This window comes from Chiloscyllium punctatum, chromosome 40, assembly GCF_047496795.1.
Source record: "Chiloscyllium punctatum isolate Juve2018m chromosome 40, sChiPun1.3, whole genome shotgun sequence".
Lineage (NCBI taxonomy): Eukaryota > Metazoa > Chordata > Chondrichthyes > Orectolobiformes > Hemiscylliidae > Chiloscyllium > Chiloscyllium punctatum.
Window position 1 is genome coordinate 50,942,248 of NC_092778.1, and position 16,874 is coordinate 50,959,121.

At 37.3% G+C, this 16,874-nt stretch overlaps 1 protein-coding gene across 5 annotated transcripts in view; it reads left to right on the forward strand.

Moving 5' to 3' along the window:
* Positions 1-16,874, forward strand: part of traf7 (TNF receptor-associated factor 7) — a 79,561-nt gene that overhangs the window by 57,824 nt on the left and 4,863 nt on the right. For 4 of the 5 annotated variants that reach the window (XM_072559874.1, XM_072559876.1, XM_072559875.1 and 1 more), the window contains 14 exons: positions 359-392; positions 695-878; positions 3,019-3,153; positions 5,545-5,762; positions 6,697-6,770; positions 8,666-8,714; positions 8,933-9,060; positions 10,331-10,413; positions 11,122-11,161; positions 11,429-11,545; positions 11,817-11,939; positions 13,292-13,411; positions 13,501-13,632; positions 16,506-16,625. In XM_072559874.1, coding sequence (XP_072415975.1) covers positions 359-392; positions 695-878; positions 3,019-3,153; positions 5,545-5,762; positions 6,697-6,770; positions 8,666-8,714; positions 8,933-9,060; positions 10,331-10,413; positions 11,122-11,161; positions 11,429-11,545; positions 11,817-11,939; positions 13,292-13,411; positions 13,501-13,632; positions 16,506-16,625 — 1,557 coding nt within the window. The remainder of the gene's footprint in view (positions 1-358; positions 393-694; positions 879-3,018; positions 3,154-5,544; positions 5,763-6,696; positions 6,771-8,665; positions 8,715-8,932; positions 9,061-10,330; positions 10,414-11,121; positions 11,162-11,428; positions 11,546-11,816; positions 11,940-13,291; positions 13,412-13,500; positions 13,633-16,505; positions 16,626-16,874) is intronic. The other variant, XM_072559877.1, reaches the window with a different exon arrangement.

A 16,874-nucleotide genomic window follows, 5' to 3' on the forward strand; every position in this document is an offset into this window, starting at 1 on the left:
GATGGGGAGGTAGTTAAATATCATCAAAATGAAGCTTGCAGTCCCATGCCAGTAGCTGGTACTGAGGAATAAGTTGCATGTTTCGCACGACTTTGTAAATTAGTCATTGCTTTTACTGTAATTTGGGTGAATCATGGATGTTTGGCTGGGGGGAGGGGATCACCCTGTGCAGAGTTGGCACTTTTTGTTTCTTTTCAGTTGGGTCAGGAAGGAAACCCTTGTAATATATCAACTTAGTACATTAAACATGCTGCTGGAATGAACCAGTTTGAAACACAGCTTCCAATTCTTGTGAATCTTTCTTGCAATGATTAAAATGGCACTTGGTAACACCAGTGTTTCTTTTTCTTTAAAATAGCACACATTTTGTAGAAGGTGCGCCTTAACATCTGGTAAGTGTCAGCTTTTCTATACCAAACTGCTGTATCTTTCACTAACTGCACACCTTTCACAGGGATTGTTCTGTAATCAATGTAACATTGTGTACTCAAGACAGTTCAGTGAGAAAATTTAATATTTTAAGCCACCTATGAGCATTTTTTAAAAAAACTGCGTTCACAAAGACCTGTCACATCAGTTTATAGTTTGATCGTCATAAGTTGCAACATTTTGTTTTGCAGAGAATAAATGAAACATACCGCAGAGCACCACTGTCTTTTGCTTCCTTTTAATTACTTTTTTTTTGTGCTTTCAGAAAAGTGCCCTGTTGACAATGCAAAGCTGACAGTTGTAGTTAATAACATAGCTGTGGCCGAGCAGATTGGAGAGTTGTTTGTCCATTGTAAATATGGCTGCCGGCCAGGTTCAAATGGAAAACCAGGGGCCTTTGAAGTTGATCCACGTGGATGTCCCTTCACTGTTAAATTGAGTGGTAGAAAGTAAGTTGAACTTCTTAAAAAAAAATAAATGTGTATAATCACTCAGCTAATTTAACAAATCACTTTTCAGCAAAGCTCTGCAATTTGGAGTTTTTACGATTTTTTAAAAACTGGGCAAATATCCTGTCAGAACCAAAACACTCAATCTAAAGCATATGTTGATTGTACTCATCGCACTAATTTATGAGAAAATGTTTTCCAATGTTTGAAATTATCCTTCTTGGGAGACAGCATCCTTGCGCACAGCAAGCAGTCGCATTCTTTAGTTGAAAAGCTTGGCATACATGACTTCCTGTTTTACTGTCACTGTCCCTAGACATTATTTGCATCTCTTGAAGGTCACTATCTGGTTCTTCAGATAAGCCGACTCTGGCGGATAGTGGATTATGTTTTTAATACAAAAAATAATGCATGTTAGTAGATACTGAATGTTAGTAAATTAGACAATGTACATTAATCTGCATTAAAAATTAACCTCAAAGTTGATTAAACTTTAAAATTGTACAACATATTATTTGAGAATAAGAAGTCAACTATGCAAAAAAAAAGCAGTAATTCCTATCCAGCTGTGGCTGTAAACAATGTTCCCATATCTTTTGTACACAGTAGGGTCTTGGGATCAAGAGTTTGAAGGCTATAATTAGCTGAAGAACTTTGATTCCTATCAAACAGGTTTGAACATTAAGGTAATGGATCTATCTTGATCTAAGGTGCATTTTTAAACTAAACATACATTATACTGCTTTTGATTTCTAGCCATGTAGGTTATATTAAACATATTTGTGAATATCCTCCCAGAATAATCTAGTGTACAAGGTGTTTGTTATATTTTTCAAGTGGTTGCTTGAGTTTTGTCTCATTGCACTGGTAAATCTGGGGTCAAACCTTAGCACTAAAGTTTACCATGTAACCCATGCTATTGCTTCATTGCAGTACTGAGGGCTTGCTGTTTTGTTGAAGATTCTCCCCTTTAAATAAAGAACAAAGTTTGAGGCAATTAATATAAATATTTCTGTCATATTATTGAGAAAGAGCAAGGCCATCTCCCACATAAATGAATTGAATATTAATTTTACTTAAAAAAAGACTGCGGATGCAGAAAATGCTTGCGAAACTCAGCATCAGCTAGAAAGAGGAGCTTTTGGACTCAAAATGTTAACTGTTTCTGTCTCCACAGATGCTATCAGATCTGAGTTATTCCAGCATTTTTTGCCGTCATTCACCTTGATTGTTTCTGCATGTTACTTTTGTGCAAACTGGCTGCAGTGCTCACAAGTAACAGCAGTGGCTGTTTCACCATCCTTCTCTTTGTGAAATGTTTTGGGAGATTTTGAAATCAGGAAAGGCACTAAAGAAATACAAGTTTCTGTTTTCTCTCTTCCTTTTCTCTCTGTCCTGTAGATCGTAATTCTTCACTACTGTTTCATGACGATCAATGATTTTTGGGGCAAGCATTCTTACCTCAGTCTCTCAAACCTCCCCCCCACCCCCACAAATACAAAGTTGTAATATTGGCTTGATCAAACTTTCACGAATGAACTCTGCCTGCCAGAGTGTGTCAGATTCCTGCACTTGAGGCAGACTGTTTGAATTTGAAGTGCCAGCTTCCCATTTTCAGTGCAGTACGCCTGTTAATCGTTGTTATTGTGGATCAGATAGGTCAATCGAACCATGTCTAATATAATAGTCTTGGTTGAAAACACAACCTTATTTCAGTAATGACACCATGTGCTTTTACTCTCGTCTACTTGAAGCTGGAGTATGTGCAGAAGGGGCATTTTATAATGTGATCTCAAAATTTCATTTTTGTGACAAATCCTCTTTGTTAACTAAATTCAAAGTTTTTAGAAATAGATGAAGGCTTAATGAAGTAGAGCACATGAAATAACTGCTTTTTAATTGCAAACCTTGTGTGTGTAACAGCTGAGAGTTGAGGGGGATGAGTTACTTTTACATTTGGAATACAGATCAGAGAGTACATGTTCTGATACAAATTGAATGTGCGTTTCCTCATTAAAGGTTTCATAGAAAAATTGTAAACTGTTCTGTTTATGAAATTCGTTTATAATCTTGCTACAAATAACAACAGATTTGATTCCTGAATTAAATAATCTTATCAGAATGAGTTGTCTTACTGCAGAGACCATGAGGGCAGCTGTGACTACCGACCAGTTCGTTGTCCTAATAATCCAAATTGTCCCCCGCTCTTAAAAATGAACCTTGATGCTCATCTTAAAGAATGTGAACACATCAAATGTCCTCACTCCAAGTATGGGTGAGTATTAGTGCTTCTGCACAGTAACAGCTCTTCACTTGCTCATTTTGTTTTAATCCGCTAACATGAAGTTTCATTTCTCTGAAACTTGGTTAATGTTTTATTCACTAACTCTAAAGGACAATCAATGTGGTACCGTTATTCAAGGTATAAAGGGATAAGCCAGAAAACCTCAAGCCAGTCAGTCTAAATTCAATGGTGGGCAACCTATTGGAACCAATTTTGAGGGGCAGGATTAATCTGCACTTGAAGAGGCATGGATTAATCAAGAGCAGTCAGCATAGTTTTGTTAAGAGGGGGGGGGGGTATGTCTGACCATCTTGATTTAATTTTTCAGAGATAACCAGGTGTATAGATGAGGGCACTGCATTCAGTATAGTGTACTTGGAATTCAGCAATGCTTTTGGTAAGGAGCTGCATAAAGCACTGATAGTAAAAGTAAGGAATTTCCAAGGAAATTTTGTGAACTGTATCCAGAATTGCCTGAGTGGCTGGGTTGAGTATGATGGTCAGATGTTTTTGTGATTTGTATCCAGTGGTTTTCAGCCATCAGTGTTGGGGTCCTTGATGTTTGTGGTTCGACTTTAATGTGAGAGGTTTTATCAGTAAGTTCATAGATGATATGAAAATTAGTGGAGTGGTAAATAGTGAGGAGGATAGCCTTAGATTACTGGACAGTGTAGATAGACTGGTCAGTTGGGCAAATTGATGACAAATGGAATTCAATCTTGGTAAGTGAGAGGTGATGCACATAGGTAGAACAATATGGCAAGGGAATGCATGATGAACAGTAGGACCCTTGGAAGCACTGAGAATCAGAGAGGTGTGCTGTGCAAATCCACCAGTCCCTTAAGATAGCAGAATGGGCAGATAAAGTAGTTAAGAAGGCATATGAGATACTACATTTTATTAGCTGAGTCAGAGTTTAAGGGCAAGGAGGTTATGCTGAAACTGTACAAAAAGTTGGTTAGGCCACAACTAGAATATAGCATACAGTTTTGTAATCCGTATTGTGGGAGAGATGTGATTGCACTGCAGAAGGTGCAGAGGAGATTTACCAAGATGTTACCTGGGCTCGATGCTCTAAGGAAGAGGAATTCGTTAGTTTGGGGTTGTTTTCCTTTAATCACAGGAGATTGAAGGGGGAATTGATTGAAATGAATAGAATTTATGAGGGGGCTAGACAAGTTGACAGGAGAAAACTTTTCCCCTTGATGGACAGATCAGTGACCAGAGACTGTAGATTCAAGGTAAGGGGCAGAAGGTTTAGAGGAGATATGAAGAAATATCTTTCACCCAGAGTGTGATGGGAATCTGGAACTCCCTGCCTGTAAGGCTGTTAGAGACAGAAATCTTCATTTAAAAAGTATTTAGATGTGCACTTGTGATGCCATGGAATGCAAAGCTACAGGCCAATTGCTGGAATATGGGATCAGAAGAGATAAATAGTTGTTTTTGACGAGCACAGACTCTATGGTTGGGGGGCTTTCTTGATGCTATAGGCCTCTGTGACTCTAACTACTAGACATAAGTTGAATATAGTGAATTACATGTCTGTATATTACCAGTTAAATTGCAAGTGAACAGAGCACCAAGCTATTTTTGTTTCTTGATTTCTTGATTTCATCGTTTGAATAAAAGTTTCTCACAAACTGCATGTAAACTACAATCAGTATTGCATCCATCAGTCAACCATCAAGCCATCACTTGTTTTGTGAGCTGGAGCTTGTTAAATCAAGGAATGTATAGATCAGAAAATCTGCAGATAGTTCAGAGATTTGCAGCAATTATGATGTAATAATAACTGAGTAACTTCCAGTAGCCCAAAGTAGACTGAGAAATGTGGTAAGATGCCTTATTTCACTTCCTTCTGTTGCTGTCTCAACCTTTTCCCCCTTTTTGTGCTTGCACTTCCTCATTTTGGCTCCTTTCTTTCTGGAAAGAAATTGCAAAGTACAGCAGAACGAAACGGAATACGTGACTCCTGTTTCATTTGCCAATGTTAAAATTCTTAGATCCCTGATTCAGTACTGCTGTAATTTTGTTTATCTAACATTACTTTTCACCAAGCCAATTATAACTATCATAAGCTTAATTGAGCTTTTGGTCTAAGTTGTGTCATTATGCAAATATCTGTATTTATTTAAGCCATTCAGGAGTTGAGCATTACATTAAACGCAACAGGAACCATAATGTAGTTTGTTAATGTTAAATTATGACTCCGGCCAATCTTTTCCTTTATGCATTTATAAGAAATGTTCTTAATTTGGTAGGTACTAGGAAAATGGCTATATCACATCCTGCAAATGCAATAGGTAGAAGCCAATAAATTGTTGGTTTATAATTGATTTGCTCATTACATTTTTGCCTTTCTACCCACTCCTGAATCAGATGCACGTTTGTTGGAAATCAGGACACCTATGAAGCCCACCTGGAGGTATGCAAGTTTGAAGGTATTAAAGAGTTCCTGCAGCAAACTGATGACCGCTTTCATGAGATGCAAGTAGGCCTGGCTCAAAAAGACCAAGAGATTGCCTTCCTTCGGTCAATGCTTGGGAAACTCTCTGAGAAACTTGACCAGTTGGAGAAATCACTGGAGCTAAAGTTTGGTAAATAAAACTTACCAGGAGATTCTCATAACTCAAAACCCAAGAATGCTTTACATTTATTACTGTTAGCAGAGAATGACGGTAAAATTTTGAGTCATAATGATGCTAAAAATCAGTCTGAATGTTTAATTCTTTAAGATGCAGTATTGTTTCAGTTCCAAAATGCTCCAGTCTTGTTTCCAGGTTATAAATGTTGAGTATTTTTGGTAATTTTCTAAAAGCTAACATTCGTTAATGTGCCAAGTCAGACTGATTGATTGATTGTTTCTAGCTCCAGATAGACCTTTCCCAGCAGACTTTCAATTTTTAAACAACATAGAACAGATAAATGATATTGTCCTGACTTTCAAGGAAAGAGGCAACTGAAAATGATTGAAAGCCAGCACAAAATTCTTAACTGAGAAGAGGAAAAAAGAAAAGCAGTAAAGCAACTTATTCATGTTAAACTTAATTGTTTTCTTTGTGACGGCACAGTATGTTAGCTCATTGGCATGAGGTGATTTGCTGGATTACTTGCATTCGTCCTGCCATTAAGAATGTATGATGCTATTGGCCACAAAGGTCACAGTGCTTTTGATATCGCAGTTTCATTAAGGCATGTTCCTCAGGAGAAGAAATCAAAATTGTATCAAGTGGCTTCTTATTCAGGTTGGAATCTTGACTAAGTTGTTGGTGTTCTGTAACTTTTAGAAAATAAGCTGTCCAAGCTTTGTTATTAAACCTATTCATTGTGTCAGTAACTTGAGAAGGCTACTGTTGGAAACAAAATAATGCATATGGACATTGCTGGACCCTTTTGGCACTGCAAGTGTTAACTGATGTCTTAGTGATGTAGCCAGTTCATTGCAACATGAGGTTTGTAATTATAATGGACTGGTGAATATGTTATTTATTGTGGACTGGGAATTCACATGAAGATGATCTGGTGTTTCAGATGTTTTGGATGAGAACCAAAGTAAACTCAGTGAGGATCTAATGGAGTTCCGAAGAGACGCATCAATGCTAAGTGTAAGTTCCACGAAGTTTGTTTCTTGATATCAAGTTGTAGCTGAGGTTCGAAATACTGTTTTATGACTCAAACTCAAAATGCTGGTTCTGTTTACTGTGCCTGCAGTTCTTGAGTTTACTTGCCTATGTCAGACAATCCATACTTCTGGGAAATGAGGATGTTTGTTTTCTGCAGAGTGTACAGATGGCACATCCTGATATTCTTGAGATTGCTGGCAGCTGTACACAGCAATAGAGTTCAAAACGCATTTAGTGTATTGTTGCAAAACATGGAAAGATGTAAAACGGGACAGTATGTGTTCAGTTCCTATTTCCTAAAATTGTCTATTAAGCTAAACGTGGCACAAAGCTTCATTCCACAATTTTTGGTTTTTGGGAATTGGATTTTTTTTTTAATTTAACCATTAAATCTGTTGTCCTGGATTTTCAGGACAACTCTTTAAGCATTGGTGTTCTTATAGCCCTGAAATAAGCAGTTCAGCTTATAATGGCAGTTACTGTAAGATATTTCTGTAACTTAAAATTTTATAGAAGGGCAACATTGGAGAAAATTATCATTAAACAGCACAAACGAAAATCTGTATCCTCAAAGTATGTACGTGTAATTGTGAGTACATTATGTATCATAAGTAAATTTTGTGTTTTTAAAAATCAAAGCAATTAAATTTTTTTATAATTTTCTCTTAAAAGATTGTGAATCTTTGGAATTCACCGTCCTAGAGTGCAGTGATACAGGACACCGAGTAAATGTAAGGAGAAGATAGACAGATTTTCAGTTAGTGAGAGCTTAAAGACTTACAGGGAGCATACAGGAAAGTAGAATTGAGGCACAAATGAGATCGGCCATAATCCTGTTAGATGGTGCAGCGGTGTCAAAGGATTGAATTTCCTGCTCCCAGTTCTTATACTGTTGCATAACTAATATGAATCCTTTAAGAGTAGGCCTCCTCAGTGCTGTTGATTGATAATACCAGTCTTTTGCATACTCCCACAGCATAGCTTTGAACTGGCTTCTTTGACGTCGGCTGTATAAATAGACAGGTCATCTTGTTAATAAAAAAGCTTAATTTACATACTGTGGTATGTAAATGTAATATAGTAATCACTGCAGAGTATCAATACAATGCAATAAAATAGAACCATTTGTCTTTGAAAGCATTTGTTATTGATTCCATTCCGTCATTTGTATTTCAAAACAGAATACAGATGTTGTAAATACCTTTTTTGTAAAATTAATTCAGGGCATGTGGCGTCATGCCTGGACTAGCATTTATTGCCCAGAAAGGGGTTAAGAATCAAATCATATTGCTGTGGGTTTGGAATCACATGTAGGCCAGACCAGGTAATGATGGCAGATTTCCTTCCCTAAAGGATATTAGCAAATGTGAGCCAGTGGGTTTTTCCTGGTAATCATCGATGGGTTCATGGCCATTATTAGCCTCTTATTTCCAGATTATTATTGAGTCCAAATTCCACCATCTTCCATGGCAGGATTTGAGGCCAGGTTCACCGAACATTACGTGGATCTCTGGATTAATAGTCTAGCATTAATACCAATAGGCTATGGATTATCCCTAACTTTACCTGTGGTGGAATGTAACCTTTGTTTATAATTTCCAATATCCTAATGCTTTTTTGATTTGTCTTCTGATCAGATTGTCTTTGGTCATTGTCTATAATCTGAAACAAAAAAAAATCTTGAGGATACTTTGCAGATGACAGTCCTTTTAAAAAATCAATTCAAAATATTAGTATGACTTCAGTATGGTTTTGAAATGTATAAGACAAATGTAGAAAGAATCTTTTCAATGTATAAACCTCGCTGTCCTAATATAATGTCACCATAATCTGCTACTATGTAGTTTGATAGTAATGTGAATCTCATTTTATTACAGGATGAACTTTCACACATCAATGCCAGGTTAAACATGGGAATCCTGGGCTGTAAGTACTTTTTTAAACAATGCTTGCTTTCAAGATGTGCGCAGTTACAAACATAATTCCTATATACTTTGTGAATGTTGAGTAATGTAAAATGGATCTATAGGGTAAGTCTGTTAATTTCCTCCATGAAATATATCATGGTTTTTGATAAATAATATTGGTATAAACCTTCTGGCTCCTATAACCCAGATGCTGATGTTCTTTCATTCTGTTTACAGCTTATGACCCTCAGCAAATATTTAAGTGTAAGGGTACCTTTGTGGGCCATCAGGGTCCAGTTTGGTGTTTATGTGTCCACTCTACTGGCGACCTGCTCTTCAGTGGCTCTTCAGATAAAACTATCAAGGTATGCTTTTGAACATTTGTTAGAAGCTGGGCACGTATTGTCTCTCCACAAAGCACCTCAAGAAAATATAAAATTATAACTGTTGTAAATCCTTCCTCAAACTCCACCTACTATTTGGGAAACTCTTTTTTTCTAAACTCTGTGTATATTGTTTCTTTTAACTTATCTGTTCATGAAATATAGGCCTCATTGGCAACTCTAGCATTTATTTCATCCCTGTTTTCCATTGAAGATGGTAATGAGCTGCCTTCTTGCTCTTCTGTCCTTGGGTTACCTTCGGCGCTATTAGGAAAGGGCTTCCATAGCTTTTACTCAGCGACAGAGAAGGAACAGCAATATAGTTCCAACTCTGGCTGGTGTGTGTCTTGAAGGGAACTTGCAGGTCATGGCATTCTTGTATGCCTCCCCTTCTCCTTCTAGGTGATCGTGATCGAGGGTTTGGAATGTACTGCCCTGAATGACTGTAGTCCATGTATTATCAGGACATCTGCAGCATTGTTAGGATCAGCTCAATACTTTCCCTTATTGACTCATTACTTGTACAAATTAAAGTGATTCGCAAGACCCCCCATCCACCCCTTCCCCCAAACTATGCTTTGTCACTTTAATTATTGTTCAATGTCTGTGAAGGAATTTGGGGCAGTTCTATATTGAACATATTGTAAAAGTATAAGTTGACATCAGTTTACATTGTCACTAAATTATTGGCTTCCTCCTTTGAGCCTTTTTGTGCATGCTCCAAAGTGCACAGTGAATTGTAACTTCTATAACTTTGAAAGGTTTCCTTCGTGCATACCATCAAACTCCTTTTTTAAAAAAAAGTATATCAAAAACTGTGCACTTGAGAACATTTGCAGTTTTGTACGCTATTAAAAATAATTTTATAAAAATATTAGCTCTTTCTTAACCATATCGGCTTTGCATTAAATATTCAATAATGAGGCAAAGTGATGCTGTAAGACAATTTAATGAAGACATCTTCCAAGTTGGTTCACAGATGTTTAGCAATTTTAGAAATGACTTTTAAAATAACTGAGAAAGTATTTCATCAGATGAAATTAAGTATTTAAATGTTTTGTTAAATCAGCAGTTAAAGAAGTTTGTATGTGCATGTTAAGCATTTATATGTTAATACTACAAAGCAAATGTTATTCCTGGTTGCTTTTAATAGTTGTTGAGTTGGAAGAATTAAATTGTCATTTATACAGACAAAATAGAGTTTCTACTCCATTATTAAAGGTTAAGTATGGATCTTTGACATCCGTTTTAGGTATGGGATACATGTACTACATACAAATGTCAGAAGACTCTGGAAGGACACGATGGTATAGTTTTGGCTCTGTGCATTCAAGGGTATGTAATGTTGCACAAAGTTTACACTAATCAGTTTGAAAATTAAAGCTATCCTTACTTGGCTCCTGTTCCTTTTGCAGCCAAACAGTCAGTTGTTTATCTTACCCTTTTTGCACATTATTGCTTCCACAGTATTGATCTCCAAGCATCACCTATTTCTCATGTCCCTCATTGACATCATCCAAAAACATAGTCGACATGGGGAACTAATGCTGTGGCCTTAGCACCATTTCTGTGGACTGCCTCTTTGCCTCTGGTTTATCATGCTGTTTGCTCAATATTTGCATTTATGATGAGCAGAAATTCCCTTCAGTTAAGATTTGGGAAAATTGAAACTAATTACCCCTGTCTCAGCTTGTCAGTAACTGAAATACTTCTTCCAAACTTCTGTTAACTCAACACTTGTCCGTTCTAGTGCTGTCCTAGCTGGAACCCATCTTGCATCTTTCATAAACATGTTCAACCAGAACTTTATCCTTGGTGTCCTAATGTCCTCTTTGCTAATCACTGCTGTGCTCATTGATCTACGTGGGCTTCAAGTAAAATGTTGTTGCAAAACAGTTCAGTGAAGTGCGATGGAAAGTGTTGCTCTGTTTAAAGGTGCCATATAAAGCTATTTGTTCTTCAGGCATTTATAACATGTGGCTTTCTAAGTATAAATTTAATTAAAATGTGCACTCAAAATTAATTTTGAATTTTCGTTTACAGGAACAAGTTATACAGTGGCTCTGCAGATTGCACAATAATTGTAAGTCTGCCAATTGCAATATGTAAGGAACTTAAAAATCTCTAATGACTTGTATTTGAATTAGTTAAAATTACAATTTCACAACTGTATTACTTTACAAATAAGTTTTTGGAAAGTTGTTATGGGATATTTATTACATTTTGTTTCTGTGCATGTGTATCAGTGTATGCTCTCCATCCTTCTCCCTCCCTGTGGCTGGCCCCTTGTAAAACTGCTTATTGTTGGAGTTGTTGATGAATTTCTCCTTTTGAATCGTTTCCTCTCCAGGTTTGGGATATTCCAGCTTTGCAAAAAGTCAATACCATCAGAGCACATGACAATCCAGTTTGCACTTTGGTATCGTCTCACAATATGCTCTTCAGTGGCTCACTCAAAGCTATTAAGGTATTTAATCAAATGAAAGATCACATGCAGTGACCTCAATGCTTGTACGTTTGTAATGTAAAATATTTGTCCTGCACACTGGCTTGTGTAAGCCATAACAAGTTACCTTTTTGGTCATTTGTTTGAATCCCATATTTTGTGAAAGACTGGACAGTTGTCTTACCAATAATACATACTAATGCAGAAATGGGCACTGCACATTTTTTATATATTAATTAATCTAGGAGGTTTTCCATTTTATTAAGTTATTTTCATGTAATTTCTTCTTCAGGTTTGGGATATTGTGGGAACAGATCTAAATCTGAAGAAAGAACTCACCGGTTTGAATCATTGGGTGCGTGCGCTGGTGGCCTCTCAAAACCATCTTTACAGTGGATCCTACCAGACTATCAAGGTTGCTTTCAAGTCCCTTTATCTTTACACATAGTACATTTTTCATATTTTGTGTTCCATTCACAAGGTTAATGGTTCTATGTATTAAATAACTGCTCTGCAAATTGTGAGAATAACATTTTCAGTAATGCTTTTTGAATGATGAGTAAGCTTTATAGTATGGCAGCTACTAATCTAATATATATAGCTTTTTTTAATATTGGTACTTTTACTAGATAATAGGCATTTAAATGCCTTGAAATCTCTTGTAATTAATACGTTAACCCCTTTCAGGGCTAATATTGGACCATATTCATATTATGCCTTCTACTGTTTACAGAACTGCAAACTTCCTTAGTGGTTGAAAATCTGATTTTTTGACAGGCTATCAGATGGCTTTGTATTTTATATCAATATTAGAATCAAAATACTTGGGCTTTTATTCTTTGGAAGGAATATGGAGGCAAAGTTGAAATTGCAATATGTGTGGACTTTGTAGCAATCATTGCATTTAACCTTTAAGTCAGAAATTAACATCAGCTCTTAAAAGCTGATTAAATATGAAATATAAACTCTGCAACTGTATTTTTCATGGGAAATATCTGTAGACAGAATGCTGTTCCAAGATTCTTTTTGCAGTATTCTTTGCAAATAACCAATGCTGAATGTCATGCTAAGAAGTTAAAATAAAACACCAGTATCTACGGTAACAATTCGATAAATCTTAACAGATGCAACTGTTCAGTTTTTTCACTCGTATGATTTGTGATGATGAGGATCCACTTCATGAAAATTACTATTTAAAAGGCCTCATCCCATTCATATTTACAAGCAGATCTTAAAACTCAAGTTAAGCTCTCATCTATGCACTATTGTTGTAATGTTTACTGAGTTATCATTTCATAATCATATAGCTACAGAAATTACTTTACTTGCCAATGATGTTAAAAAAAAATCTAAATTTGCTTAGTGGGTTAACCCGAAGTGTGTATACACCATTTAATCATATTTAATCTTTGAGCATTGATGAATTATAATGAGAAGTATTGAGTTCTATACTTGCTTGCAGACTGAGTGCCTTGTGTCCATTGGATTGTCAATTACATTAAATAAAGGTCAAAGTAGATCAGATATTTCATTCTTTTGAGAAACATACCATCATTAATTATAGTGTTGCAGAGATTTGATATGTTGCTAACTTCAGTGCTATAGGGTCTTTGTCTTTTTCTCATATTTTACATTATTCTGCTTACAATGATAATTTGCGTCATTTACATGCCACTTGTGCATCTTTTTCTTGATGAAGGTTTTTTAACAGCATTAATAGCCACCTTTTACTCTGAACTATAAAGTGCCTCTGAATTTCACTTTTAGATCTGGGACATAAGGACTCTAGAGTGTGTGCATGTACTGCAGACTTCTGGTGGTAGTGTATACTCCATCGCAGTTACTAACCACCACATTGTGTGTGGAACCTATGAAAATCTTATCCATGTAAGTATTATTCTTTTGAAAGATGAACTTTATGACTCTGTACTTCAAAGGATTTAGTTGACCAAGTATGACAATGATTTTCTTCACAGGTATGGGATATAGAATCAAAAGAACAGGTTCGAACACTGACTGGCCATGTAGGCACAGTGTATGCGTTGGCTGTAATTTCAACACCAGACCAGACCAAAGTCTTCAGTGCATCTTACGACCGATCACTTAGGGTAAGTTATGGTTTCATGTGAAACTGTAAGTAATTCAGGCAAGCAGATCCAATTCCTGAAAACCCAGTGCCAATATTCTTCCTACTTGTGTCATCATGTACAAACCAGAAATTGCTGGAAAAGCTCTGCAGGTCTGACAGCAAGTGTGGAGAGAATTCAGAGCAAGCGTTTTGGGTCCTGAGGAAGAACTGTTCTTAGCAAGGGTCACTGGACCTGAGATATTAACTCTGATTTCTCTCCCCAGATGCTGCTGGACTTACTAAGCTTTTCCAGCAATTTCTGTTCTGTTTCTGATTTACAGCATCTACATCTCCTTTTTTTGATTTTAATTTAGATTAAGTAATCTAATCTAAATTAAAATCAAAAAAAGGAGATGTAGATGCTGTAAATCAGAAACAGAACAGAAATTGCTGGAAAAGCTTAGTAAGTCCAGCAGCATCTGGGGAGAGAAATCAGAGTTAATATCTCAGGTCCAGTGACCCTTGCTAAGAACAGTTCTTCCTCAGGACCCAAAACGCTTGCTCTGAATTCTCTCCACACTTGCTGTCAGACCTGCAGAGCTTTTCCAGCAATTTCTGTTCTGTTTCTGATTTACAGCATCTACATCTCCTTTTTTTGATTTTAATTTAGATTAGATTACTTAATGTGGAAACAGGCCCTTCAGCCCAACAAGTCCACACCGACCCGCCGAAGCACAAACCACCCAGATCCATTCCCTTACATTTACCCCTTCACCTAACACTATGGGCAATTTAGCACGGCCAATTCACCTAACCTGCACACTTTTGGATTGTGGGAGGAAACCGGAGCACCCGGAGGAAACCCACGCAGACACTGGGAGAACGTGCTAACTCCATACAGACAGTTGCCTGAGGCGGGAATTGAACCTGGGTCTCTGGCGCTGTGAAGCAGCAGTGCTAACCACTGGGCCACCATGCCGCCCTTACCATCATGTAGTTGTGCTATATATACTTGCATGTAACATTTGCACCATTTACAGCAACTCAAACACATGAAGCAACACCATCAGAATGGCTGCCTATTGCTGTGGGAGAATATGTTTGCATTGCCGTAATGTCAGTGCTAGCTGCAGTTAGATTTATTTCCCTATGACGGTCTCTATATGATCCCATTATTATATTCCCCCTAATGCAGTGTGCCTTGTTTGGATAGCTATTGTGTTCTGTCAGACAAATTCGTAAAGATTCTAGGCTTCAATGCTTTCCTTTTGGGGCTTGGTATCCCATGAAACCTTTAATTATGCAACAATCCTAGTGCCTTCCCTGTTGTTTAGACATACAGAACAAATCAAACAAAGAAAAGCACTAATCAGGCCTTTAGACAGAGATTGAGTCAGCTGCAGTCTGATGCAGACCTTTAAATAGGTCCACAGATATTTTAGGGCTAAAGTAAGGGTTCTGTTGTACTAATCCGAAATGTAACTGTGCCAAATTGGTAGTTGGTGCTTTCCTCACCAACGATAAAGAAAAAGTGATTAAAGTAATATAGTTATTTTATCACTGGTAGAAGAAGTGCCTTGTAACGTTGTACAAATTAATCCTGTTATTTCCCAGAATAAAAGTTTCTTGTACAAATAAATATTTTAAATTAAATGGATGTTCCAATCACATCTGTTATTCTGTGAAATTGACTCTGAAAATAAAACACAGGAAATGAGAGCAAGAGCAAAGGGGATGGTCCCACAAAGTGTGCAGAATAAACAAGATCATGGCTGGTAAAAACAATGACTGCAGACGCTGGAAAGCAGATTCTGGATCACAGCTGCTCCTTGGATGCTGCCTGAACTGCTGTGCTCTTCCAGCACCACTAATCCAAGATCATGGCTGGGCTGAGTTTGGCCTCAATTCTCCTGCCTGTTCCCTGTAACCTTTGACTCACCTACAGAGATTCAATTAACATTTTGAGTACAAGATTAGGAAGGGCATGAACAGAATGGATAAGGAGCAACTATTCCCCTTAGTTGAAGGGTCAGTTACGAGGGCACACAGGTTCACGGTGAGGGGCAGGAGGTTTGGGGGGGATACGAGGAAAAGCTGTTTCACCTAGATGGTGGTGACAGTTTGGAATATGCTGCCTGGGCGGGTGATAGAAGCGAATTGCCTCACATCCTTTAAAAAGTCCCTGGATGAGCACTTAGCATGTCATAACATCCAAGGCTTTGGACCAAATGCTGATAATGGGATTAATTTAGAGGTCAGGAGTTTCTCATTTGTCGGTGCAAAATCGATGGGCAAAGGGGCTCTAGAGTAATGTATGATTCTATGAAATGACTTTTCCTTGGCGCTCTCCCGCATTCTAAATTTCTTTCCTTCCTGCTCCCTCAGCATTGACCCTGTCATGTCCCCTCAGAACCTATGTCTTTCAATAAAATCATAACTTGAACTTTTTTGTGTTTCATACAAGTTCCCTCTGTACTGCAGTATCCTGTAGTCTCTCTCCATTTAAATATTTTCCTTTAGTTATTTTTCTAACCCGCAGTTTGTCAATTTTGTTTTGATCTCCTTGCTTATCACACCTGTATCCCTTTGCAGATTCTTTGTATCCATTTCGCAACTTGCTTTCCTATCTATTGTCCGCAAATTTTATTAGTCCTTTCAGTCCCTTCATCCAAGTTTTTGACATCGATTGTAAATAGTTTTGATGCATGTCAATAATTCTTAAAGATAAATTAGAGGCACGGTACTTGGAAAAGCAAAGTTTAACTTTTGCACGCTTGCTGTGCGCTGAAAGGGCTATCGTGTCTTTAAACTTAAATACATCCATGTACTATCTCAAGTTGTTAATGTGTTTTATATTCTTTAAAATATAGTGCTGTTTCCATTCCTCATATCCATAATTATAATTTGGTCTAGGTTTGGAGTATGGACAACATGATCTGTACACAGACATTGCTCCGTCACCAAGGCAGTGTTACTGCTCTTGCTGTGTCCAGAGGGCGACTCTTCTCCGGTGCTGTGGACAGTACAGTTAAAGTAAGCAGCTTCAATGTATTTTATAAAGGGATGTAGCAAATTGTCAATGCTGGGCTAGCGATGTAAAAAAAAATGCAACAGATCCGTCATTATCTGTAAGGACCATATGACATTTAAGATCCCTACATTGCAAAATAAGAGCAAGGTGCAAGAAAAACACAGCAGATTAGGCAGCTTCTTGGGGAAAGGAACAAAATTAAGATTTTGAGTCAAATGGCTCTATTATGGCTACATTATGTTTTCTTTACA